Source organism: Chlorocebus sabaeus, chromosome 12 (assembly GCF_047675955.1).
Source record: "Chlorocebus sabaeus isolate Y175 chromosome 12, mChlSab1.0.hap1, whole genome shotgun sequence".
NCBI classification, from domain to species: Eukaryota; Metazoa; Chordata; class Mammalia; order Primates; family Cercopithecidae; genus Chlorocebus; species Chlorocebus sabaeus.
Genome location: NC_132915.1, coordinates 98,740,992 through 98,767,315, shown reverse-complemented (window position 1 = coordinate 98,767,315; position 26,324 = coordinate 98,740,992). Strand labels below are relative to the sequence as shown.

Here is a 26,324-nt window from a genome sequence, read left to right as displayed (position 1 = left end):
CGTTTTGTCTGTATGTGTCTGTGCCTGGTTGTGGTCCGCCGCCATGCACGTGCGAGGGTGCGTGTGTGTGAGTGTGTGATTCATACATGTGCCTTCACCTCTTGCGCGTGCCTCTGTGAGTGTGCATTTCTGAGATAGCGTTTACATGGAAGTCTGGAGGCCTCAAATATATCTCGGGATGGTCATGTCTGTGAGTGTAATTTTGTGTCTGGCTTGTCCACACCAGTCAGGTGTGTGTAACTCTGGGTAGGTCAGCAGCTGTGCTGGTGACCAACCGCCTCTGGGTCTGGCGTGTCTTTCTCTCCCTCCCCAGCCTCCACAGCTCCGGCTCTGTGCTCCCCACCCCCGCCCCTCCCCCACTGCTCTGTCTGTTTTATCATCCCTAATGAAGCAGTCTCCTCCACCGATCCCGCTGATTGCCAACCCATTCCTTTTGTTTGTTGGCGCTGAGCCATTCAGCGGCACTCTGACAGCTCAGCTCGTCTAATTAGCTCTGTTGTTCTTTTTCCCCATGTTTCACCACGTTGCAAGTTCAGTTGAAGTTGCCACAAACTTAATCCCCCCATTTCAGCCATAAGTTCACATTCTTAACCCGCCTTTATTGTAGCAAGGAGCAGCCCTGTGCAAGGACGAGCTGACAGGCCTTAAAGTCTGACCTTTCCTGAAAGCTCTGCCCCAGGGCCCCCCAGGGCAGGGGCAGAACTGCTCCTTCACCCTACCCACACTCCCGCCTTTTGTGGGGAGAAGTTGGGGGTGGGGATCATTCCAGCCAGGTGACCCTGTTGACCAGCTGCCAGAGCTGGGGAAACCAGTTCAGAGTTAGAAGAGGTGTGGGGATATCCACTTGTTTATTCAGCACATGTTGCCTGAATGTGAGCTGTGTGGCAGGCACAGTTCTAATCACGATGGTACTAGCAACGTCATTATGCACTTCTCAGATACCGAGCAGCAATGTTCGCTTGTTTCTAAAAATCTTGCTGAGCGACCATGACATACCAGGCAGTCCACAGAATGTGAGGCAGGGATAAGAGAATCCTAAAACTCATCTTCTAACTCAGAGACACCCACTCTTCGTCTTCCTTTTGTTGTTGACAAGAAGGGACATCCAGGTCACAGAGGAGCAGGATGAACATTTATTGAGCCCCCACTGTGTACCATACCCCATGCGGGGACTTTCCCTGTATCCGGTCTTCACAATCACCCCATAGACGAAGACAGCCAGTTTGGTGGAATGCCTTTGGTGTTGACCACATCCCTGATCTGCCAAACCAGTCTGAGATCAGACTGGCCACTCCACAGGAAAAACTTTGGTTAGATCAGACGTGCACCCACCTGAGGGGTTGACAAGACTCCAAAAGACTTGTCCTTTATGCAGCCAGCTTCTGTCATCTGTGTTCCTAAGCCATTGTGCCGTGTCACCCACAAGCTTCTGGGGGGGGGCGGGAGGTGTGATGTTCAGGAGAAAGGGCGGGCAGGAAATGGAGTGTGTGCCTGCTCTCCTTCCCTGTCTTGTCCTGGAAACTCAGCAACTGTGGCATCCCATCCGTGGAGAAAGCAAGCCCCCTGCCCCAGCAGGCTTGGTTGTTTTTATCGGCAATGAAATTCAGAGACAGACTTTCTCAGCTTAGCTCTCAACCCATTCCTCTCAGGCACTGGGAGTGTACAGAGATGGCCGTGCCAAATTAAAGCCGTGGAATGTCAATTGGACCAAATGAGTATACTTCTAAGGGTACCTACAAATTCTCAGCCTAACATCCATCACGGGCTCTGGCAGGGGATGAGGGTGCCTTTCTCTGTGGGCCCTCATCTTGGTTTTCAGAGGCAGTAGGTAGGAAAAACCCATCCCGCTGTTGCAGCAGCAGCTGTGGAGTTACGAAGCTGGGTCCTTCCTGATGTGCCCACTGGAGACCCTCCCACTAGGTCTGCTCAGTGCATGTAGCTACACAAGATGGGCAGCATCCAGGCTGAACCCTGCTGGGAGGACCAGCACGGGGATGCCCTGAGAAACAGAAAGACAATTTGTAGTGGCATTCTCTCATGCCTCTCTTATTTAGAGAGGAAAATAAGCACCCTGTGATTCTGGTGTAAAAAGAGCAAACTAAGCATGTGCACCCTAAAAACAGGTGTGAGCACAACCTTTTCTTGCTACAAAACCAGCTTCTGGGCGTCAGAGGAAGATGAGAGGGAATTGTCATTGCTAAGGGCCTCTTGGTTCTGGGTCCTATGTAGACATCATCTCATTGGAGCCTCACCGCAACCCTGCAAGGAGGCCAATGGAACTATCCTCATCTTGCAGATGAAGAAACCGAGCTTTCCAGGAGCACCTTTCTGATTTAAATAGGCCACAGAATTCCAGTTAATGTGTCTATCTGCTGCCTATTAGATGGTGATGCTTCTGTGATAGGCTGGGCTATTGTAGCCTGTAGCTTTGAAATTTCCTAAACATTTTTGGGGGGTGGGGGTGTTTATCCAAATCTTCAGAATGTTCCCCTATGGCTTTTCCAACTCACTCTTTCTTGGGGTCTCCCCCTGTACTCCTCTAGGTGCGCCCACCTCGTCCTCATGTTGTTAAGAGACCAAAGAGCAACATCACAGTGGAAGGCCGGAGGACATCTGTGCCAAGCCCTGAGCAGTGAGTATCGCGCCTCTCCCCTCTGTCTGCGGGGCCAGCACTTTGTGGAGCTCCAGCGTGTAGCCTTGGCCTTTGTGAGGCTTCCCCGGGGCCCCCAGTGGGTGTTTCACAAAGGGGTCATTCAGGGAACAAGGCTTGATCTCTTACTCGGTCTGGTTGTCACACCAGCGGAGGCCCCAGAGGCCAGGGAACCAGGCACTTGGGCAGGATTTCGAGTGCTGGGGTCCAAAGGGTACTTGGCTGGGTTCAGAAGAAGGTCCTAGGCCTCTTGTGCTGAACATACCGAGTCAGTAGGTGAGGGTTAGAACCTGGTGAAGGAGGCCAAGTGTTGAACTGCGTCCACCCACCTTCCTAGGCCTCCATGGCCGAGATCTGTACACAGAACTGCCCTTATCCACTGCCCCAGCCCCACCAGGACCCTTTGCCCACCTGTGCTGGAGCATTTATGTTACTGTGGTTTTTCTTCTTTTTTTTGAGACAGAATCTTGCTCTGTCGCCCAGGCTGGAGTGCAGTGGCCGGATCTCAGCTCACTGCAAGCTCTGCCTCCCGGGTTCACACCATTCTCCTGCCTCAGCCTCCCAAGTAGCTGGGACTATAGGCGCCCACCACCTCGCCTGGCTAGTTTTTTTGTATTTTTTAGTAGAGACGGGGTTTCACTGTGTTAGCCAGGATGGTCTCGATCTCCTGACCTCGTGATCCGCCCGTCTCGGCCTCCCAAAATGCTGGGATTACAGGCTTGAGCCACCGCGCCCGGCCTACCGTGGTTTTTCTTACACATCTCCCTGAGATGCGGAACTCCCTGGGTGTTATGCCCGGCACTTCCTGTAGGACTGGCCTAGAGTCACCCGCCCAGGAGGCGTGGGGTAGATGAGGTGAATGAGGGAGGCAGAAAGACAAGCAGTGGTCTGAGGTGGAGCTGCCTGTGGGGGGCGAGGCAGAAGGCTGCAGACAGCCCCGAGTCCAGACCAGAGCCGTCTGCAGAAGGTAGTGATGCTTCCCTTTGTCCACAAGGCGCACAGCCCTCGGTCTCTATCCACACAACTCAGTGGCTATACCCTGGCTTCCTGTGATGCCTTGAAAAAGTGCATGAGTTCATCTTGGTCTAGGATTGTTGAAGGAGTCAGAAAAATTACCCCAGGGATCCTGAAGTCATTGGGGTGGAAAGGGGAAGGCCCCCGTGTCTGGCTGGCTCTCAGAAAATGTCTCAGGGAAAGAAGGTAAGGGACATGGCAGGTCCTAGACAGAATTGGAGTGAGAAGGGGGAAAAATGATTTCAAACTGTCAACTGAAACTAACCCAAGTTTCAGTTCACTTCAGCTCCCTGGGATTCTCTGGTTAATAGTAAGGGGAAGGAACCAGCCCACCCAGACAGCCCTCAGACTTTGCCCAGAAAGTCCTGGAATTATGTGTGCGTTTGTGTGTGTGTGTGTGTGCACGTGCTTGCACACAAAGATGCTAAGTTATGAGAAATTTGGAAGAGAGGACTCCTGAAGTTGGATTAAGTTTAACTTTTGCTCTGCACAATAGCCTGGTGGGAACATTGAGGGATGGATTATGATTGCCCCCTTGTGGAGAGAATGCTGCATGGCACCTGAGTGCCTCCGAGTAAAGATTCTTCCTTAAGGGGATGAAATTTGTCACATTTCTTTAAAGTCACACCTTTAAAACTGGACTAAGCCTTTTAGACACTGTACCAGGATACAAGGTCACAGGCCTGTTGATATTGAGATGTAAACCCAGAATATTCTCGCATTACACAGAAACACCATTGCAACACCAGCTAACACTCCACATCCTACAGAAAAGCATTACCCATTTTGTGGCCAAGTTCCCGATAAGAGGCTGGACCTCTTCATCACATTGACTTACGCCGTTGCCTTTCCATACTGGGCAGAGGGGCTGACTCCGCAGTGTGTGCCAAACAGCCAGTGTCTGATGATCCCATTTTCCTGCTTATCACCTGAGCCGTGTCAGTATCACTTTCGGGTTTGTTGGTTGGTTAGTTGTTTCAATATGCCCTGTTTTCTACTTTTGTTGGGAAATATTTGGAGTTGAAATAAACCAGTGGGAGCTTGGGAGCCAGTCTGGTGGTTGACAAACTAACAGTGATAGAAAACAAATGACAGGTTTTCTGTAAGCATATGTCACAGCGGCTCGGGCCCACAAGGAGATAGAGGGGTACGTTTCAGGACATCATTCCAAGGGTTTGTGTTCAAGTGTGTTTAATGAGGAAGGGGAGGTGGTTCTCCCAGAATGCCAGTGGCATTTCTGGTGCAACCCGGGTGTTTTTCTACGCCTCTTCCCATGCTGCCTCCCCACCCCCCCCCCCCCCACTGTGCTCCGCCCCTTCCAAATGCCATGTCACAACAGCACTTGGATGTGTTTTTCTCAACTGTCATCAGCTCCAGCTGGCAGGACCAACTTCTTGAAACACAGGAAGCATCCAGCGGAAAATATTTTAATAAAACAGACTCCTCATAAAATATTGTTCGGGGGAGGGGGGAAGAAACCGACTCCACCAATCTGTCGGCATTGTATTGGGAGATGTAAGAAGCCAGGCCGGCAGCAGGGGCCCGATCCTAATGGGCCTTTGTTGGGTGGTGGTTCCGTGTTGGGCACACAGACTCGGTGCCTGGCCCTTTAATCTGGCCTGGGTTTTCTTGAATCACAGATCTTCATCTCCACTGGGAATATCAAAGTGCTTGGGAAACTTAGAGGACCAGGGCGGCAGAAGGGGATGCAGGATCTTTGAAGTGGAGGGAAGAGATCCATTCCTCCTGACTTCTTGCCCCAACTCTCACTTCCAATTGCACATTAAATAATCCCAGCACTTTGGGAGGCCAAAACGGGCGGATCACCTGAGGTCAGGGGTTCGAGACCAGCCTGGGCAACATGGTGAAACCCCGTCTCTACTAAAAGTACAAAAATTAGCCGAGTGTGTTGGTGCACCCCTGTAATTCCAGCTACTCGGGAGGCTGAGGCACAAGAATCACTGGAACTGAGGAGGCGGAGGCTGCCGTGAACTGAGATCACACCACAGCACTCCAGCCTGTGCAACAGAGACTCTGTCTCAAAAATAAAATAACCAGCTCTATGGACAGCAAGATGGTGCTGATTGAGAGCAAGATTGTCTCCTGGAATAGCTGACTCTCTGGCCAGTCCACCCGTGAAGTTCATTTCTTCCTTCTCAGCGGATGTCCATCCCTCCGTCGTTCCATCTGTACATTCATGCATTCATTCATTCAGCAAGTAACTTTGAAAACCTACTAGGCACAAGCACGTAATATTTTTTTTAAAGGAGGCCTTAAAAGGGAGTTCCCATGCTGACTCTTGGTTGACTTGCATTTTCCCAAAATGAAATTTTCCTGTATCAAATTTTCTTTCTGAATCAATGGTAGGTTTCCTAGCCCCTTAAAACTGGCCGTTGACAATTGGAAGAAGACTTCAAAAAGATTTCCGGGGGAAACATTCCCTCTACTTTTCAGGTGACATTACTTGGTTAATATTCAGTTACTAAATCTCTTCAAGAAGTACTGGCTACTTCCATTACTATTCAGAGCACAGCTAGCTGATGGGATGCCTGGGGCTTCCCGGGGGCAGGGATCAGGGTAGGAGGGATCCTGCAGGAGAGGCTGTGGGTTAGACACCAGTCAGCAGGGGGTACAGTGGAGCACCCATTGATTTCTAGGCCCTCTTGGGCTAGCATCGTTTCTTCCAGAGTGGGAGCTCAGGCTCAGAACGTGGATTTGACCAGTCTTCCCAAGGTCACCCAGTTGAAAAGTGACCGGGCCAGCATTCACAATTCTTGATTTCATTCTCTCCATGACACTCTTGATGCTGTCCTTGGAATGGGGCCCTTGAAGGTCCATCTTTAGTCTGGCTTTGCCCAGAGAGAGCTCCACATCCTAAAATGAGATGGCCTGTCTAGCAGGCCACCCTTCCTCTCTGGCTCCCTGAAGGCTGGAGTTCAGTCTGAACTGGATCTGTTCAGTCTTCTTACCACCAAAGAAACCATGTGCGCTCGTGCCTGACTGTTTCTTCTTGGGGAAGGAAAGAGAAATGACATTTACCAAACATCCCTTAAGATTGTCAAAGGTATTAGCTGGGCATGATGGCGTGTGCCTGTGGTCCCAGCTAGTTGGGAGGCTGAGGCGTGAGAGTTGCTTGACCCCTGGGGAGTTGAAGGTTGCAGTGAGCTGAGATCATGACACTGCAGTCCACCCTGGGCCTCAGAGTGAGACCCTATCTCAAAAAATAAAATAAAAAAGATTGTCAGAGGTAGGTGGTAGCTTTCCCATTGAACAGACAGAAAAATTGAGGCTCAGAGAGACTTTCAGTAACTTGCCCAAGGTTTCTCGGGGCCAGAAAATGGTAGGATTGGCTGTCTGATGACAGAGGCCTGGTCCATTCTTCTCTACTCTCCAGGCTTTCTGTTAAGACCTAATTATCCTCATGTGCTTCTCTGACTAGTGGGGATGGTGGCTGTGGCAGTGAGGTTCACAGCTTCCCTCCTATTAAAAGTGGGCCGTGGCCAGGTGTGGTGGCTCACGCCTGTAATCCCAGCACCTTGGGAGGCTGAGGAGGGTGGATCACTTGAGGTCAGGAGTTCAAGACCAGCCTGGCCAATATGGTGAAACCCCATCTCTACTAAAAATACAAATAATTAGCTGAGTGTGGTGACACATGCTTATAATCCCAGTTACTAGGGTGGCTGAGGCAGGAGAATCGCTTGAACCCAGGAGGTGGAGCTTGCAGTGAGCCGAGATCACACCACTGCACTCCAGCCTGAGTAACAGGACAAGACTCTGTCTCAAAAAAAAAAAAAAAGAAAAAAAAAGAAATAAAACAGGCTGTGGTGGTTTCTGCGGGCTGTGCACGGCTGCTAGGCCCCAAGTTATTTTCCTTTTGGCCTGCCAGATATAGGGGAATTGCCCATCCAACTGGATGCTTGGAAAGAGCCAATGGCAGGCTCTGAAAGGCAGCGTTGTGGTCTGAGCTGCCGGGCCCCTCAGGGTGGCACACTGTATGCAGACTAAGGCCAAGGCAGGGAGTGACACATTGATCCTGGGGAGCATCTCTCTGCCAGGCAGCTAGTCATTTGTTCCCTGCTAGGAGGCGGCAGTAGGGGCTGGGGCACTGGCCCTCACAGAGTTGCTGAGAGTATGGAGGGAGATAATTATAGGCATCTGCCACCTGTTTAATCTTCACAGCCTAGATATAGGGCTGTCTTCTGAGTCTTAAGGGTTAAGGGGCTTGCAGCTGGTTGTGGATCCTACGTGCCCCTCCTGACCACCTGCACGCAGAGCCAAGTTCTTTCCACTGCACACCTTGTCTCCTAGCAGGTGAGACACTGAACACCCTCCAGTCACATGAGGGTCTTGACTGGCTGCATCCTGGCCTGCATATTTGAAGTTCCACTGTACTAAGTAAGAAGGGTCCAGACTCAGCCACCAGGGCCCAGGGCTGTTGCCCAGCTCACCTCTCTGGCCAGATCCATGCAAAATCTGCTCCTTTCAGGTAATTTTTGGTTTGTGAAAATTACCTGGTAGCCTGATAGACAATCTGGAATGTTAGGGGAAAGAGACAAATTCATTCTGAATCCCATTACTTTCATTCCACTACTTAATTAGCATTCCTGGAGATCCCTGCCCAGTCTTTATCCTGCATGTCTTTTACAGAGCTGCAACTTCCTTGCAATATGCCAGCATGTGGACTTGTTCCGTGTGTCTCTGTGACCTCTGATGTCTGTGACTGCAGAGGATCTCATTGTGTGTATGCTCGTGGTCTGCATAACTATTGCCCTCATACTGGATCTTTACATCCTTTCCAGGTTTTCATTAATATGAAAAAATGCAAGGGTAAATATCCTTATTCTAGGCTGGGCACAGTGCCTCATGCTTGTATCCCAGCACTTTGGGAGGCCGAGGTGGGTGGATCACTTGAGGTCAGGAGTTCGAGACCAGCCTGGCCAACATGGTGAAACTCCGTCTCTACTTAAAATACAAAAATTAGCCGGGCGTGGTTGCACACAGTTGTAATCTCAGCTACTCGGGAACCTGAGGCAGGGTAATCACTTGAACCCGGGAGGCAGAGGTTGCAGTGACAGAGATCATGCCACTGCCCTCCAGCCTGGGCAACAGAGTGAGACTCTTAAAAAAAAGAAATGGAATTATTGACAACTCCCATTAACTGGGAATGTGCTAAGCACTTTACGTACACCATTTCATTTAATCCTCACAAGAAATATGTAGGGAGAGCTCTTATGAGATCTATTTTATAGAAATAGCTGAGACTTCAAGAGATTGTCACTGCCCTTGGTCACACAGCTAGTTAGTAGCAGACCTGAGCCTCAAACATGCCTCTTTAATACCAAAAGCCTTTACCCTTAACTAGTCATTAGAAGATTTCTGCTTCATATTGCCGGACAACTTTCTGAAGAATTGTACCCCCTTATACCCTCACCAGAAGTGGGCTCCTGGACGTCTGGTTCTGATGGGCCCAGAGAAACATGTGAATGGCATTCAAACGTGTGTCCAAATCCTTCTGGACAAGGAAAACTCCTGCAGGCCATGCTAGCTAGGTAGACAGTCTGTACCCCAAATGCCCAGCCCCTCCTGCCTAGGAATTGGAGTGTCTGATCCTCTGAATTGCACTGCGTGACCCCAGCACCAAAGCCCCAGAAGATTAAAATAAGATCAGAAGAAGCTGCCAGAAGCATTTAGTGAGAAAACCCCGCCTGAAGTCCAGGTCTCAGAATGATTTGCAAGGGACTCTTTGGACACTCGCACACATGCTCTGGCAAAAGCTGGCGTGCTGCTGTGCACGTTCAACAGCCTCGTCCTCCTCGGGCCTGGGCTCAGCTCAGCCTCGGCAGTTCAGTTGCTCCCAGCTGTGGATCACGAGAGGGTAGAGCAGTTTCCGTCCTGCACAGCCCCACAGCTGCCCTGGGGGCGTGGGCCCATCATTTGGATGGCGGCCTGGTGCATGGGCAGAGTTCTGGCATCCAACAGGCCTGAGTCAGCCTTCTGGCCCACCAGGCACCAGCCTGGAGGCTCTGGGCGTGTCTCCTGGCCCTCCTCTCTTAACATGGTGCCTATTAACATCTCCAGGAGTGTGGCTGGGGGAAAAGCCCACAGGAGGCACTGGCATCCTGAGTGAGCAGGGCGTGTGGCCTCCCTTCTGGCCTTACCTCTTGAGGTGGCTGCCACAGCCTCAGCACTCTGACACTCCCAACACCTCCCCCACGAACCGCCCACTCTCCTCCCTCCCATGCCCACAATCCCCTGTGCGTCTCCTGATCTGGCAGTGACCTGCCATGTTGTAGTTTTATCTTTATCACACACACACACACACACACACACACACACCAGGCACACCAGTAGTCTGTGAGCTCCTCCTCAGCTTTGACTCTCCAACTCCTGGACCACAGCCGAGCCCAGACCTCTGCTCAGAGATGTTTCCTGGGTGAATGAAGAAAGGAATCTGTGAAGGCAGAGTGTGGTTTGCTGTCAGGTGCCTGGGAGGCCGGGGAGGGGCGCCAGTGACAACCACAGACAGGTGAAGAGCACCTACTGTGTGCCAGGTGTGATTAGGACGTGCGTATGAAGCTGCCAGTGCATCCCCGGCCCTCTAAGAGCCAAGAACTCTGCTCAGCCCCAGGAGCAAGTCTCCAAGATGCCAGCTGGGCCCTCAGCCCCAGGGGGTAGGGGCAGCTGTCTGGGCTCTACCCCCTGGCAGGGTGCCAGGGCCCACTCCCAGAGCAGCCAGCCGTTCAAACACATGAGCAGAAGGTCACAGACCCAATTAGCAGGGCTACAGGCCTCTCACTCTCACTCTCTCTCTCTGTCACACACACACCCACACACAGACACACACACACACAGTGGATTCTGCGCTCTGGAGACAAAACCAAGCCTGAAGCCAGCCGTGGAGCCTGAACCTAGACTGGAAAAGCAGGAAGTGCCAAGGACGCCTCACCTCTGCCCGCCCAGCACCCCCACAAGGATCTGCAGCAGCCCAGGAAGACACGGGACCTGTTTGTCTGTCACCGTTTCTGCCTGGCGACTCGGAGGAAAGGACTTTTCTCAGGAACTGTCACCACGGGGAGTTAATTCCAGCTGGAAACCAAGCCTTGGGGATGCTTTAGGAACAGGGGCCTCATCCTCAAGACATGACTGATTTCAGTCACCCCTGAAAGGCTTTGCCATCCCACCCAAGCCCTCTGCCTCTTCCAGATGCCACATCGCCATTTCTCAAGTGCCTGTTTTGTGCCCAGCAATTTCACAAGTGTCATCTTGGCTAAACTCCCTGCTCCCCAAAAAATCTTCACAACCTGGGCATTCAGCCATGAGGGAGCCACTGCTGTAGCCAGTGGAGTGACGTGCCCTCCATCCAGGATGTGCACCCGGGCAGCCAGGTCCCACGGCCACTGCTTTCTTGCCCCCACCCCATGTTCCCAGAACTCAGTCTCCAGCTCTGGGCTGCAGGATGCAGAGGCTGTCCTCGGGGTGAGGGGCCGGTGCTCTGCACAGTGCCTCTTCCCTGCAGAGGAAAGTGTCCCCAAGGCATCCCCAGCTCCATCTTCCCTCCATCACAGAGCCTGAAGCCCACGTCCTGTGAGTGTCCTATGTGAGTGTCCAGCCAGTGGCCGTGGAAGGGCTTCTCGGGGCATGGGTATGGACGTGTGAAATTTGCATTCATGATTTTTGTTGAAAGAAGGAAGGAGCGAACCTACAGACTGAGAAGTAATTAAATAAATGCCTGAATAAAGGCTGGAGAAGCCAAGGGCATAACCCAAGAGAGGGGGATGGGCAGCCAGGCATGCTTCCTGTTTGACTGCTGCCACCCCAAGGCCTTGCACCACCCCTAAACTTACACATAACCTTTAATCCTTGCACTGGCTCCAGGCCCTCCACGACCTGGTCCCTACCAACCTCCAGCCTCTTCTCTTGAACTCCGCACCCCGACATCATGTTCCCTGTGCCTGCCCCTTTCAGAGATGTGTCCAGGTCATCATGATACCTCTCCCATACTCAGGATTAAAAGTCCAGCTCTGGCCAGGCACTTTGAGAGGCTGAGGCGGATAGATTGCCTGAGTTCAGGAGTTCAAGACCAGCCTAGGCAACATAGTGAAACCCCATCTCTACTAAAATAAAATAAAAAAAAATTAGCCAGGCATGATAGCACATGCCTATAGTCCCAGCTACTCTGGAAGCTGAGGCAGGAGAATTGCTTGAACACATGAGGCGGAGGTTGCAGTGAGCCGAGATTGTGCCACCGTACTCCAGCCTGGGTGACAGAGTGAGACTCCATCTCAAAAAAAAAAAGTCCGGCTCCCACATCGCCTCCCAAATGGAGCCTTGTCCAAGACCCCTTGAGCCAGGCACGCCCCCACCACTGTCCTCCGGCAAAGCAAGTCCCCAGTGGGGCGGGAAGGACCCGGTGTCGCACACTCACCCATCTCCCCTACCCTCCCTAAACTAGTTCACTAGACAAGCAGAACAGACAGAGCACCCTGGTGATCGTGACTTGTTGCAACAATAATTCTTCTTATCGTTGTTGCTTTTAAGTAGTTATTCACCTGCAGCTGAATATACAGGTTCCTATGTACAGTAGCTTCCTCTGTCTCCAGCTCTTCCTCCCTGAGAACAGTCCTAGCCCTTATCCTGGGTCTCTCAGAGAACAGCTCCAGTCCAATTCCAGTTTCCTCTATGGGGCATGTGCCACTGTGTACCCTCAGAGACCCCACAGTCTTGGTTCAGAGCCACCTTCTATTTTTTTTTTTTTTTAAAGATGAGGTCTAGCTGTGTTGCCCAGGCTGACCTGGAACTCCTGGGCTAAAGTGATCCTCCCACCTCAGACTCTTGAGTAGCTGGAACTACAGAGATTCCTGTGCTGTGGAATCTCTGGCAGGAGACGGTGGTTCCCAGATGATTCTGATATGCTGAGATACAGCCAGCTGAGGACCACTAACCATGCCTGGAAAGTTCTGGGAAGGCAGGGACTGCCTTACTCATCCTTGAACACCTAGGAAAGACACCGCACAGGATACAGATGCCCAGAATCTACTTGTTGGCAGGAGAACGTGGCATGTGGACAGTAGTGGATTATTCACTGTGTGCTCAGCACCATGCAAAGCCCTTTACAAATACTTGCATTTAAGTTTTCCCATAAGACTCTCAGGAGGGCTACAGAATTTCCATTTTACAGATAAGAAAATAAGGTTGCCAAGATGTGGAACAAGCCCAAAGGTCCATCAATCAGCAAATGGATAAAGAAACTATGGTATATCTATGATGGAATACTACTCAGTCATGAAAAGGAATGATTGAATGGCATTCACAGCAACCTGGATGGGGTTGGAGACTCTTATTCTCAGTGAAGTAACTCAGGAATGGAAAACCAAACATCGTATGTTCTCATAAGTGGAAGCTAAGCTATGAGGATGCAAAGGCATAAAAATGATGCAATGGACTCTGGGGCCTCGGTGGGGAAAGGGTAGGAAGAGGGTGAGGGATAAAAGATTACAAATTGGGTTCAGTGTATACTGCTCAGGTGATGGGTACACCAAAATCTCATAAATCACAGCTAAAGAAATTACGCATGTATCCAAATACCACCTGTTCCCCAAAAACCTATGGAAATAGAAAATTAAACAACAAGAAAGTTAGGTTCAGGGAAGTGCAGTGACTTTTCCAAGGTAGCCTGGCTAGGAAGGGGAGGGTAGTGGACAGTTAGACTGGCACCCACCAGACAGGCAGGACCCGGCCTCACCGTGGGACCTGTCCCTGCTCGTCAGCACCTGCCCACTGGAGCCACGTGACAGAGGGACACAGCGTAGCCAAGACATTTACAAAATGAAGATCCTTTGTGCCTGAGTGAAGTGATCCTTTCAAAAATGATCGCCAGCTCCCCTCCACCAGCTCCGGAGACCAAGTCCTGGCTGATTTTTCCCCATCTTTTCTCAAGTACATTTAAATGTCAATTAAATTTGAAATATCTACATTTGTCAGCATTTCATTTTGGGCCAGCGTGACGTGCTGCTGATTTGTCCACGCGATGTGACACATGAAAAAAACTCCCGAGATGCAGATCTTCCTCATTAAAAAATAAGCCGGTGCGATCCCGGTGCGGCAGAGAGCATGGAGCACGTCCCCGCTTCCTGACGCCGTGTCTCTGACATGGTATTTAAAAAGGAACAGCCTCGCCTGTCACCACTGTCACACGCGCGCGCTAACCAGCGACACGTTAAACCAAACATTAGAAGGGGTTCGGGAAGTCATCTGCATGGGAACTCCGCGCGGAGACGAGGTGGGCAGAGGCGGGAGCAGCCGTGGGGGACGATGGGGTCTGATCCGTGACGGACGGCCAGCCTTTCTTCCACGCCAAGACTCTGGCAGCCCTCGCTGGGCAGCCAAGTTTGCTGCAACCTGCCTTTTCACAGATAGCTCTTTGTGTGTAATAAAATCCAGGCAAGTGGTGGGTGGCAGACTGCAGGGGAGTAGCTGAATTGGGTTAATGAGGGAAAAGGTGCTTTTTTTTTTTTTTTTTTCATATTCTGCCTTAAGCTAATAAAAAATGTAAGCCTGGACGTTTTCGATGGTTCATCCTTTATCTCTGACAAATATATGACTGTATGTTTCATGGGAGAACATGGGCAGCTGAATTTAAGTAAGTTTATTTTGAAACCTCACCTTTTATTAAAAGTAGAAGAGGAAACACCCTATCTCTTATTTCGTTGTTTCCGACCAGGAAACTGAAGAGGTAAGATCCTGTAGTGGTTGAAAGTCGGGGAATCCACATTCAGTTCCCAGCTGTACCTTTAGCTGCTGTGTGACCCCGGGCAAGTGACTCCCCCTCTCTGAGCCTTGGCTACTTTGTCTGCAAAATGGGGTTGCAATAAAGAACTCATGAGAAATTGTATGGACAGCATTTTGCCCAAGGCTTGTAAGTACTGCTGGTGTTATCGCCATCCATGTGGCCTGGACTTTACAAAGCTCTGATCTGACCACATCAGATGACAAATTTCTCACCTGGGTGTGCCCTGCCACTCTCAAGAGATGGGTGGTATATTCTGGAGACAGCTGGGTCTCCTGTGACAACCATTGTCCAACCAGCCTGGCCCGGTCAGTACATCCAACTGGAGAAGGAAAGTGGCCTGTGAACTGGAAACTGCGGTTCCTTCTCTTCCCCCGCCTGCCACAGTCACGCCAGTGTGGGAGCCCCCAGCCCCCTCCACCATCACAGCTGCGTGGGCGGCACTGGATTGTGACACTGGCCTGAACAGTGGCAGCCCGATCTACCAAAGCCAGGGCGTGGCCCAGCACGGAGGCTCCTCGCTCCTAGGTGAAGCCGGAAATTCCTCGCAGGTTGAGTGGCGTTGTGCCAACATGTCAAGCTGTGATCTGTGCCCTCTTGTCAGAGCCAGAGGTGGGGGCCTGTACTTAGACAGATGTCAGAAAGGCAACCAAGGTGGACACGAGGGCAACTGGAGAGCCTCCCTCCATTTGGCCTGAGCAGGGGCTGGTGTCCCCTCGTGTGCATCTCACCCGAGCCCCACTCACAGGAGAGTGAGGACCCTGGGAGTGGACTGTCCGGGCTGCAGTCCCCATTCTCCACTTGGCCACATGGTTACCTCTTCACCAGTGATACCCCAGTGCACAGCTAGCCTGGGTCTGCTCACAGCAAGCAGGCTGAGAGTGCCTGTTGCTTGGGTACACAGATGGACAGATGGATGGGTCCACTCATGAAGGCCTCATCCTCTAGAAAATCAGTATGATGACACCGTCTTGTTAGACTCTTGTGAGGGGTAGAAATGGTCTCTATAAAGCACAGTGCCTGCTTGTTGATATCGTTTTAAACACTTTCTGCCTGCCCCTACCTCCCTGGCACCCTCACCTTCAAACATCGTCCCATTCTTCACGTCTTAGCATCTCAGAACAGTCTGGGGAAAGCGGACAGTGTGGTGCAGCTCCAGGAAGATGGCAAAGTGGGGGTTCCCCCAGCAGGCTGGCTTTCATTCATTCACAAACTTCCACGGCGTTCATGCTGTACCCCAGGTGGGGAGAAAGAGAACAAGCCAGGCCCTGCCCTTCAGGAGCTCGACTCAGAAACAGTGGCAAGAGGCTAATGGTGTCTAAGAAGTGCTAAGACGCACAGCCAGAGAGCTCTCCTAGACTCCAGTGGGCTTCACAGCAGTCCCATTAAGCTGAGTCTTCAAGACCGAAGAGCAGTCAGTGCTCCAAGCAAAGGTGACAGGGACGGGGGATATCCAGGGCCGGTGTGGTCAGAGATGGTAAGCATGGCCCAAGTGCAGGGGAGGCCAGGAGAGGGCCGCAGAGGTAGGCAGAGCTGACACACAGCGTGGAGACTGCCCTGCTTGGAGCCCAGGCCTGGCACGGCTGCTCAGCAGTGCATCCCACGAGCTCCCCAGAGTGCGGCAGAAGCCCACGGCCTGCCCACCCTCCGCCCCTCGTCTGCTCAGGAGAGCAGTCAGTGCTATAGAGTGAGAATGGACTCCCCCTAACTTTGAAACAACTTTGAAATAATATGTCTGAACATATTATTCCTAACCCTTTGCTCCACAGATTTATTTACTCACCATACCACCAACTGCAGCGAGATCACAGTTCAGAATGGCAGATTCGTAGGTTTTAGCAGGAGAGTGACAAGTATGGGTTTGTGATTGAAAGAGACTCTGGTGGCTGTATGGAGGGTAGCCTTTCTGCTCTGTCTTCTTTGCTGTGAAAGTGGCAGGAGCCAGGTGCCCTGGCCCCGAGATTCCTGCAAGTCAGGTCTTCCTGGCCTCTTCACTGAGGCGGGAAAATGCCCCCTGGACCAGAGCCCTCCCTAGTCCAGGAAGGGCTGAGTTGTGTCTTGCCCCTGACAGCCAGCAAGGCAACCTGGGAGCAGAAAAGAGCCCAGCGCTGCGACTCGCTGCCTCCTGTTATATAACCCTGGGCTACTGGCTTCACCTCCTGAGCCTCAACCTCCACTGCAGTTCAAGGACAAAAGTCTGCCTGGCCAGCCTCTGGGAGGAAGTGAGGGTTCTGATGTGAAAGTGCTGGGATGGGCACCAGCCCTGGCGGATTGCAGCAAAGCGCAGGCACAGGCCACTCGCCCCGTCCTCCTGTGCAGCCACTGTCTGACTCACCCTCCAGCTGTGGTTCTCGTGCCCTTTTTTTGGACACATTGCCCTCTCCTGAAATAAAACCTCAAAGAATTCCAGCATACAGAGCAGAAAAGGGAGACGGCTTTGGCTGGGGGGTGAGGGGAGAGGAGGTAGCCCACGCCAGCCTCCATACCCCATATTCTCCCCAAACTTCACTTGCCTCAGAGCAAGCCAGCCCACAGAATGGGGCAGGGGTGTGGAACACCCCTGGGTCTGCTCACACCGGGCAGGCTCAAAATGCCTCTTGGTGGAATGCACAGAGACACCTACTCCCCAGCGCAAGGGCCGGGATTTGAACCCAGGTCTGCTAGTCCAGCTAGCCCCTGCTGAGCACACGGCCTCCGGTGGGCCCTGGTCAGTATATAATTCATGGGAGCCGGGCGTGGAGTTTCTCCAGGCTGTGTATGTGTTGGTGTTTATAGAGGTAGAGCTCACAGGTGGCTGACAAGGGAGATGCATTTTTTATAACAATGAATATTTAATTTCCACATCATAGATGAAAAAGACTCTCTGAAGAGGCATCTGACGGAAACTCCAGAGAGCAGCCGCTAATCAGAAAAGGGCCTTCTCGCGAGAGCTCTTCCGCACGGCTCACTTTTTTCTTTAACTTTTTTATTTTTTATTTCTTCCTGATTATTGGAGTAGATATGCTCATTGTAGAAAATGTGTAAGACACAGAAAAATAAAAAGAAGCAGGGGGGAAAGAAATCACCCATGATGCCACTGGCTGTTATTGACATTGGCCATGTACCTTTCCAGTCTTTTTTCTATGAATTTTTCCATAAGCAGATGACAGCGAATGCGGTGTGATTGCAGTTCTGCATCCTGATCTTTAAATGTGTCTTCATAAACATTGCGTTTCGTGGAAGGACAAGATTCAGCCACTGCGCCAGCTGGTTGTTGCTGACAATGTAGGTTGTTCCATGTTTTAATATTATAAACACCAGTGATGACCATCTTCAGGCGTGATTCTTTGCCAACTTTGAGGGTTAACCAAATGGAAGTGGGATTACTAGGTCCTATGTGATGGGTCATGAGTTGAAGGCTCTGGACACATGGCAAATTTAGTTTCTTTTCTATCTGGAACGAGCTTCCTCTCCTGGGAGCTGCCACCCCAGGCTGGCACAGGGAGCCAGGCATGGAGCCCAGAGGCCTGCTTCTCGCCTGCACATGAAGTTCTAAGGGCGCCCCTAACTGCCTGTTCTCTTCTCTTTTGTCTTCCTCTGCCCCAGCCTGGTAAAGCCCTTACGACACTACGCGGTCTTCCTCTCCGAAGACTCCTCTGACGATGAATGCCAGCGGGAAGAGGGCCCGAGCTCTGGCTTCACCGAGAGCTTTTTCTTCTCTGCTCCCTTTGAATGGTCTCTTCTTCCTTCTTCATTTCCCTGAGCTCGGCTTGGTGACTGCGGGGCTGCATGGGGAAAGCGGGGGGCTGGTGATGCTTGCCTTTGTGTCGGGGGGGAGGGTGTCTGGAGCTGCTGCCTGCCGGTGCCCCAGTGCCAACATGCCGGCTGGACGCCACCTCCGTGTGCCACCTCTCAGGGCATCCGTTCTGCTAGCTCCACAGGGGCTGTGACAATTGAGTAAGGTGACAGGGTGATATGCGAGCGTTGGTCCCTTAGAGATGAAAATGTGCTTGATTGCTAATGGAACTGGTGACTACAATTAGCCTGGTTGTTGATCTCCAAGTCCTTCTTTATCTCAGCATGTCTTGGAAAGCCATGGAGATGGGAGTCAGAGTTTAAGTTGAAAAAGAAAATGTTCCTCATGTGAAATGTTTGTATTGAATGCCAGCCTATCCAAGTGTTCTAATCTGCCTGACTTTTTAAAGATAAATGTCATCATCATTATTTATAGCCTAAGCCCCATACCAATTACAAGTAGTGATTTTTAAAAGTTTCACCCACCATCCAGCCACCCCTAAAATTAAGCTGCTGTCACCCTCCTTTCTTTACCCGTTCTTGCCCCTCCACCCACAAGTGTTTCAGAGCTGGGATCGAGCAGAGAGACAGACAAAAGCTGTTTGCCCTTGTTAACACGGTTCTGTGTTTTTAATGGGAGCCTTTAAGGGAATGGAAAGGCTGGATGCCTACGGTGACCACAGCAACCTTCCAGGGAGCATGTTAATCGTTTCAGTCATTGCACAGAAGAGGAGATGCCTTTCCCTCCCTCTCCCTCATGTCCCCTGCACCCTCTCCCTGTTCCCAAACCCCAGCATCCAGTCCCTCCCCATGGGGTGGTCCGTGGGTTCCTCTAAGGACCTTATAAACCCCAGGCTGCTCGACCCCCTGTCATCAACCCCACAGGGTCAGGGGGTCCTGACCCTTTCCTGCCACCAGGTCACTGGGGACGCAGACAAGTCACTCCCCTCCCAGTGTCCTCACTTAGAAAGTAGTGGCCTTGCCAAGCACGGTGGCTCACACCTGTAATCCCAGCACTTCGGAAGGCCCAGGCAGGTGGATCACTTGAGGCCAGGAGTTCGAGACCAGCCTGGCCAACATGGGGAAACCCCGTCTCTACTTAAAAAAATACAAATATTAGCTAGGTGTGGTGGCACGCACCTGTAATCCCAGCTATTCAGGAGACTGAGGCAAGAGAATCACTTGAACCCAGGAGGCGGAGGTTGCAGTGAGCCGAGATCACGCTGCTGTTCTCCAACCTGGGTGACAGAATGAGACTCTGCCTTAAAAAAAAAAAAAAAAAAAAAAAAATTAGTGGCCTAAGCTGGTGTCATCCAAGCATCACACATCACTTTTGCTGTATATCAAATCTTTGTTTCAATTTTTTTCAAAAGATTTTAAAATTAGCCTTCTCCTAAGCAATAATATCTATGATATCGTAGGCTTAATGTATTAGTTCTTATTTCTGTTGCTAATTAGAACAAAAATAGAACTTTTAGCATAAGACATGTTCATCTATGTGTCAACTTAAAACACCTTTTGGGAAAAGGCACCCTGCTGCCAGCCAGGAGCGTACCAAGTCAAGTCCAAGACCCAGCTCCATCCTATCCTCTCTGAACTAACTGATGCCTTAATTATTTAAATAATGGCGAGGGCTCGCTTCCTTAGCCCATGACCTCAGAGGTCAGTACAGGCCTTTGTGTGTGTGTTTGAAAAGAAACTGGCCCATCCTAACTCAAAATGGGTTCAAAATGGGTTCCTTAAGTTCCAGAAGCACACTGACTTTAACCCTTTCATTGTGCTCATCTTGATTAAAGGGTCTCTAATTCCTTGGTCAGGGTGAGTGAGGGACATTTGAAGCCTCTCAAGCTTGGCTTCCATTTCCACCCCTTGGGAGTGCTGTGTGACATAGGTGAGTTATTAACATCTCTGAGCTTCATTCCTCATCCATAAAGTGGGGGTGTAAGTCCGACTTCCTGGCCCGCCAGCATTGCTTCAGCGAGAAAGTACATGATGGAGTCCCTGTCCATCACTGATATTGTTTGACGAGCCCTCCCATATGTCCCCCACCCTGCAGTCTTCACTGTGAGCCTACCCTTGACCGCCAGGTGGTGCCCTTCCCCCACTTTACCAGTGCCACAGGCATGATCTCTGCCTGACCTAGGGCCACCACCAGCCCCAGACTTGGGGTTAGAAGAGGCGAGCTGTGGCCAGGCACGGTGGCTCACACCTGTAATCTCAACACTGGGAGGCTGAGGCCGGCGGATCACGAGGTCAGGAGTTTGAGACCAGTCTGGCCAACATAGTGAAACCCTGTCTCTACTAAAAATACAAAAAATTAGCCGGGCTTGGTGACAGGCGCCTGTAATTCCAGCTACTCGGGAGGCTAAGCCAGGAGAATTGCTTGAACCTGGGAGGCGGAGGTTGCAGTGAGCCGAGATCGTGCCATTGCACTCCAGCCTGGGAGACAAGAGTGAAACTCTATCTCAAAAATAAAATAAAAAATAAAAAAATAAAAAAGGTGAGATGCAGTTCCCACTGGGGCTCCACTAGAGGTCAGGGTTGACCCAGGCACTGCCTCTCCATCTACCCAGTGGTGCCCTGGGACTCAGGTCCATGGGAAGCGAAGGCAAGTGGAACCCTTTGTTACCTATACTTGTATCAGCTGCAAAGTAATGGTGTGGGGTTTGTTTGTGGGTTTTTTTGTTTTGTTTTGCTTTTTTGTTTTGTTTTGAGACAGGGTCTTGCTCTGTCGCCCAGGCTGGAATGCAGTGTTGTGATCTTGGCTCACTGCAACCTCCATCTCCCAGGTTCAAGCAATTACCATGCCTCAGCCACCCGAGTAGCTGAGACTACAGGCATGCACCACCACACCCCGCAAAATTTTGTAATTTTAGTAGGGACAGGGTTTCACCATGTTGGCCAGGCTGGTCTCGAACTCCTGACCTCAAGTGATCCGCCCACCTCAGCCTCCCAAAGTGCTGGGATTACAGGCGTGAGCCACCACGCCCAGCCAATGGCTGCAAGGTTTTGATGTGTAAAAGTATAGAAAGCTGTTAGCAGAAGAGCCCGTGTGACAGCCATGCTCACTGGTGGGCGCTGGATGCTGTAACCAACCTCTGCATGTCTGCTGTGTGCCGGGCACCGCATTTGCTCATGTAACCACCACCACCACCACCTGAGCGCCTGAGGCTCAGAGAGTTAAGTGACCTGCCAAGGTCCCACAGCAAGAAATAGCATGACCAGAGCTGGAACCAAGCTTAGCAGGGCAAGCTGAGGCCCAGACAGTTCCCCATGAGCTGTTCACAGAACCTGACTGTGGCTGTGCCTAGGCTACCAAACAGCAGAGCAGGGCGGGAGTAAGAGGAGCATGACTGCTAGCCTGTGAGCCCCCTTCCAGTCCTGTCTGTTCCTCATACCTTGTCTGAATGGCTCACAAGCCCACTAGCTAGTTTTAGGAAAGGACCTGTAGTTTGGGAGGGGCACTAAATGGGTCTCCTCCGTGCACGTGAGAGCCAAAGCGACTTGCCCCTGTTCATACCCCCAGGCCCATTGGCGTGCCCAGCTTGCACCCTCGCAGCCTCCCAGACTCCTGCCCTCACGGAGACCCTGGGACACGCTCCTGTCCCGAAGGCTCCTGCGTGCACCCCTCAAGCCCTCAATGTGCTTGGGCTGGAGGCCGCTTGCTCCTCCCCTGAAGGCCTGGCTGGGAGATTCCAGCCTACTCTGTCTCCCCGCAGGCCACAGCCGTATCGGACACTCAAGGAGTCAGACAGTGCGGAAGGCGACGAGGCAGAGAGTCCAGAGCAGCAAGTGCGGAAACCCGCAGGCCCCGTCCCAGCTCCCACTGACCGGGCTGCCAGCATCGACCTTCTGGAAGACGTCTTCAACAACCTGGACATGGAGGCCGTATTGCAGCCACTGGGCCAGGCCAAGAGCTTGGAGGACCTTCGTGCCCCCAAAGACCTGAGGGAACAGCCAGGGACCTTTGACTATCAGGTATGGCATAGGGAAGGGAGGGGATCTGCCGGGCCCGCACTGTCCACAGACCCCCATGTGACAGTGGAAGAGACTAACAGAGAAACAGTGACTTTCCAAGGCCCTCAGCCAACACTTAGGGTCAGTGTGACTGTAAACCCCTCCCAGGGTGCCGGGGCCCACACCACCCTAACAGTGACGGTAGGAGAAGATGCTAGAGCCTGATGGAAACTTGCCCCACCTTGTGTGTGCATCAGACGAGGGGGCGGGTGCTGCCAGCCACTCTCCTTGCACCTCCAGAGGGGCTGCAGCCCCTGCGGGAACTGGGATTGCATCCATCCCTGCCAGGGCTCCTTGGCAGAGCCTTTGGATGAAAGTTCTTGGTTCTGCATTATGAATGCAAATCAGTATGTAATTCCCATTGTGATGTCCAATCCATCACATCCCTTCTCGGTGCCTCAGTTTCTTTACTTGCAAGTGGGGGCTTCTGACTTTGCATCACTGGGTCACACTGTGGGGTTCACAGAGCTCCAGTCATTCATGAGTGTTCCCTGCTGGGAACGAGGACCTAGGCCAGGAGAAGGGGACTGGTGCCCGGGCCATGTGGCTTACAAGTGGCAGAGCCAGGACTCCAACTTGGCCTCCTCCTTTCTCCCCAGCCAAGGTGCCTTCTACCAGGCCCTGAGTCTTACTCACCCTCCCAGGCTTACAGGTGATTGCAGGTGCCTGCAATCTAAAAAGTAAAAAGGGCCAGCGGGTAGCTGGAGTCACTTTCCTAAAACTCCTTGGCAACCACCACTGGTGTAAAGGGACGAGAGCTTTCTCTTGAGTTCCCAGAGCACAGGCTTAGAGTCCCAGCACACCTGGGTCCTCTGCTGGTAACCTGGGGGAGTCCCCAGCTGTTCCAAATCCGAGGAGCTAATCAGCCACACACCTAGGCCCAACACGCATTCAGCACACAGGAGTGGTGTGGGAATGGGCACAGATATGTCCCAACTCAGCCTGTGGTCACTGCCGCCCTCCTTCCCTCCCAACAGAGGCTGGACCTGGGCGGGAGTGAGAGGAGCCGCGGGGTGACAGTGGCCTTGAAGCTTACTCACCCATACAACAAGCTCTGGAGCCTGGGCCAGGACGACATGGCCATCCCCAGCAAGCCCCCAGCTGCCTCCCCTGAGAAGCCCCCAGCCCTGCTCGGGAACTCCCTGGCCCTGCCTCGAAGGCCCCAGAACCAGGACAGCATCCTGAACCCCAGTGACAAGGAGGAGGTGCCCACCCCTACTCTGGGCAGCATCACCATCCCCCGGCCCCAAGGCAGGAAGACCCCAGAGCTGGGCATCGTGCCTCCACCACCCATTCCCCGCCCGGCCAAGCTCCAGGCTGCCAGCACCGCACTTGGTGACTTCTCAGAGCGGCTGCAGGTGGATCGGGACAGGCGAGCTGCCCTGAGTCCAGGGCTCCTCCCTGGTGGTGTCCCCCAAGGTCCCACTGAACTGCTCCAGCCACTCAGCCCCAGCCCCGGGGCTGCAGGCACGAGCAGTGATGCCCTGCTCGCGCTTCTGGACCCGCTCAGCACAGCCTGGTCAGGCAGCACCCTCCCGCCACACCATGTCACCCCGAATGTAGCCACCCCATTCACCCCCCAATTCAACTTCCCCCCTGCGGGGACACCTGCCCCATTCCCACAGCCACCACTCAACCCCTTCGTCCCATCCATGCCAGCAGCCCCACCAACCCTGTCCCTGGTCTCCACACCAGCGGGGCCTTTTGGGGTCCCTCCAGCTTCCCTGGGGCCGGCTTTTGCGTCCGGCCTCCTGCTGTCCAGTGCTGGCTTCTGTGCCCCTCACAGGTCTCAGCCCAACCTCTCTGCCCTCTCCATGCCCAACCTCTTTGGCCAGATGCCCATGGGCACCCACACAAGCCCCCTACAGCCACTGGGTCCCCCAGCAGTTGCCCCATCGAGGATCCGAACGTTGCCCCTGGCCCGCTCAAGTGCCAGAGCTGCTGAGGCCAAGCAGGGGCTGGCCCTGAGGCCTGGAGACCCCCCGCTTCTGCCTCCCAGGCCCCCCCAAGGCCTGGAGCCAACACTGCGGCCCTCTGCTCCTCAACAGGCCAGAGACCCCTTTGAGGATTTGTTACAGAAAACTAAGCAAGACGTGAGCCCAAGTCCGGTCCTGGCCCCGGCCCCGGCCCCGGCCCCGGCCCCAGACTCGGTGGAGCAGCTCAGGAAGCAGTGGGAGACCTTCGAGTGAGCCAGGCCCTGAGGGCAGGGGATGCACCGAGGCCCGAGGGTCCGTCCACTGCTGCGGTTCCGAGGGTCCCCCGCCACGCTCTCTGCCCAGGTTCTGCTGGTGGGAAGGGATGGGACCCCTCTCTGCTGCCCCCTCCTCCCCTCCACACTGCCCATCTCTGAGGTCTGGCCCTGCAGAATGGTACCAGTTCCAGTCTGGGAATCAACCCAGTTCCTGAGTGCCCGTCCCACCCCGCGGTTGCCCGTCCTCGGCACCCTTGATTGGGTTTTGCACTAAAGAGGTCAGCTGGGCCAATGATTGCCCCAGACCAAGTCCTACCCACCTTCCCCCTGGAAGTGTCCCGAGAGGCTCCGAAGGCCTAACCTCTGAGCCCAGCTCTCTTGTTCCACCACAGCCAGGCCCTGCACGCCCACCTCGGACACAAGTGGCAGGGTTACCCTCCAGTGTGAGCTCCTCTGCATGAGACAGAGGCGGCTTGGGGTTGAAGTTAGGACTCCTCCTGGGCTGGAGGATTTACCTGGTGGGGCGCTTCCAGACTGTTTCTAGCAATATACACACACGTTTTTTCCTGTGTCTTCACCCCAAAACTTCAGTTGATTCTGACCTGGGAGGGTCTGGGGACCAGGGGGTCTGGACTGCCTTGTGATGCCCAGCCCCAGCCACCCTGCACGGGGACTGCGAGCACCAGCAACATTGATTTCTAGAAGGAAAATAGAAACCCTATCTGAGTGTTTTGGGGGGAATCCCCCACCCCTCATCCAACTCTCTGGCACTCTGATACCTCCAGGTTCTCTTCTCACTGTCAAAGCTGGGTCTCAGCCTCTTGTCATCTGGAGCTTTGTGGGCAAAGCCGAGAAGCTGCGACCCAGATTTCAACTCGAAGGTCGAGCGGAATGCCTCAGACTGATGCGGAGGCAGCTGGCCTTCCTGGGTTGGAACGAGGCAGTGGCCCTGAGCCCCTGCTCCAGAGCCGGGTAGAAAGGACAAACGTGGTCTCTGCCTCAGAGAAGCAGGAGAAGGGCTAGAAGCCAGTCCCTCCCCACCTGCCCAGAGCGCCAGGCCAGCACAGAAATTCCTGAGGCCACCGTCACCAAAGTTAGAGTGAATGTTTTATTGTTTATCTTTTTCCTTTTTGCCTTATTGATTTGATGAGTCTTGAAATTGATTCATTTCCATAAACCAAGTTAAAGTATGCCCCGACCATTTAAGAAAACAGCCATCAGAGACACGCAGGAAATTGTGAGCATTTCGACCCGAGCTCTCATTTCCTATTCGGGATGGGTCAGACACACAGTCTACCCAGGGGTGTCTGAGGGGGACAAAAAGGGGGGGGTCTCTGGAGCTCTGTCACCCAGGGAGCCCCCTCTGTGTCTAAGAGGCCACCACTGCTGCACATGGTCAGGGAGGCTTGGTGGCCGTCCTGGCACATGGCTTTTCCTGGGCCAACCGTGACCTGTCTGGCTCAGGAATGGGCTCTGGCTGCTTGGGGAGCCGTGTCACTGCTGGGCCATGGAGGCACCTCCTGGGCACTTAGGTGTTTCACAGAGATTCCAGTTTCACTCCCTGGGCAGATCCCCAGGCCCCATCCGGGATAGGGCAGAGGCGGCGCTGGCAGCCCCAGGGAAGGAGGGTGTGTACCCCAAGGCCCCCTGGCTGTGCTGGGGGACTGGGGTGAGCGCTCCATGTTCACATGAGCACTGCTGCCTCTTCACTTGTGGGACTGACTTTGCAAACCCAAGGATGAACTTTGTGTGCATTCAATAAAATCATCTTGGGGAAGAGGCTGGCATTCCCCGTGTCCTTGAAGCTTTTGGGGTGGGGGAGGCCCCGCGTGGGCCTGAAGCCATCCTCACCACCAGCTCCTGTAGAGGCGGGGACCGGGCGTGGAGCAGTT

At 52.9% G+C, this 26,324-nt stretch overlaps 1 protein-coding gene across 12 annotated transcripts in view; it reads left to right on the top strand.

Annotated features, from left to right (window-relative positions):
• DENND1A (DENN domain containing 1A) overlaps window positions 1-26,211 on the top strand; it is a 543,199-nt gene extending 516,988 nt beyond the window's left edge. For 10 of the 12 annotated variants that reach the window (XM_073021910.1, XM_008006314.3, XM_008006310.3 and 7 more), the window contains 4 exons: window positions 2,544-2,632; window positions 18,036-18,164; window positions 21,944-22,202; window positions 23,219-26,211. In XM_073021910.1, coding sequence (XP_072878011.1) covers window positions 2,544-2,632; window positions 18,036-18,164; window positions 21,944-22,202; window positions 23,219-24,430 — 1,689 coding nt within the window. In that variant the 3' untranslated portion in view covers window positions 24,431-26,211. The remainder of the gene's footprint in view (window positions 1-2,543; window positions 2,633-18,035; window positions 18,165-21,943; window positions 22,203-23,218) is intronic. The other 2 variants (XM_008006322.3, XM_073021909.1) reach the window with 1 other exon arrangement.
• The last annotated feature ends 113 nt before the right edge of the window (window positions 26,212-26,324 follow it).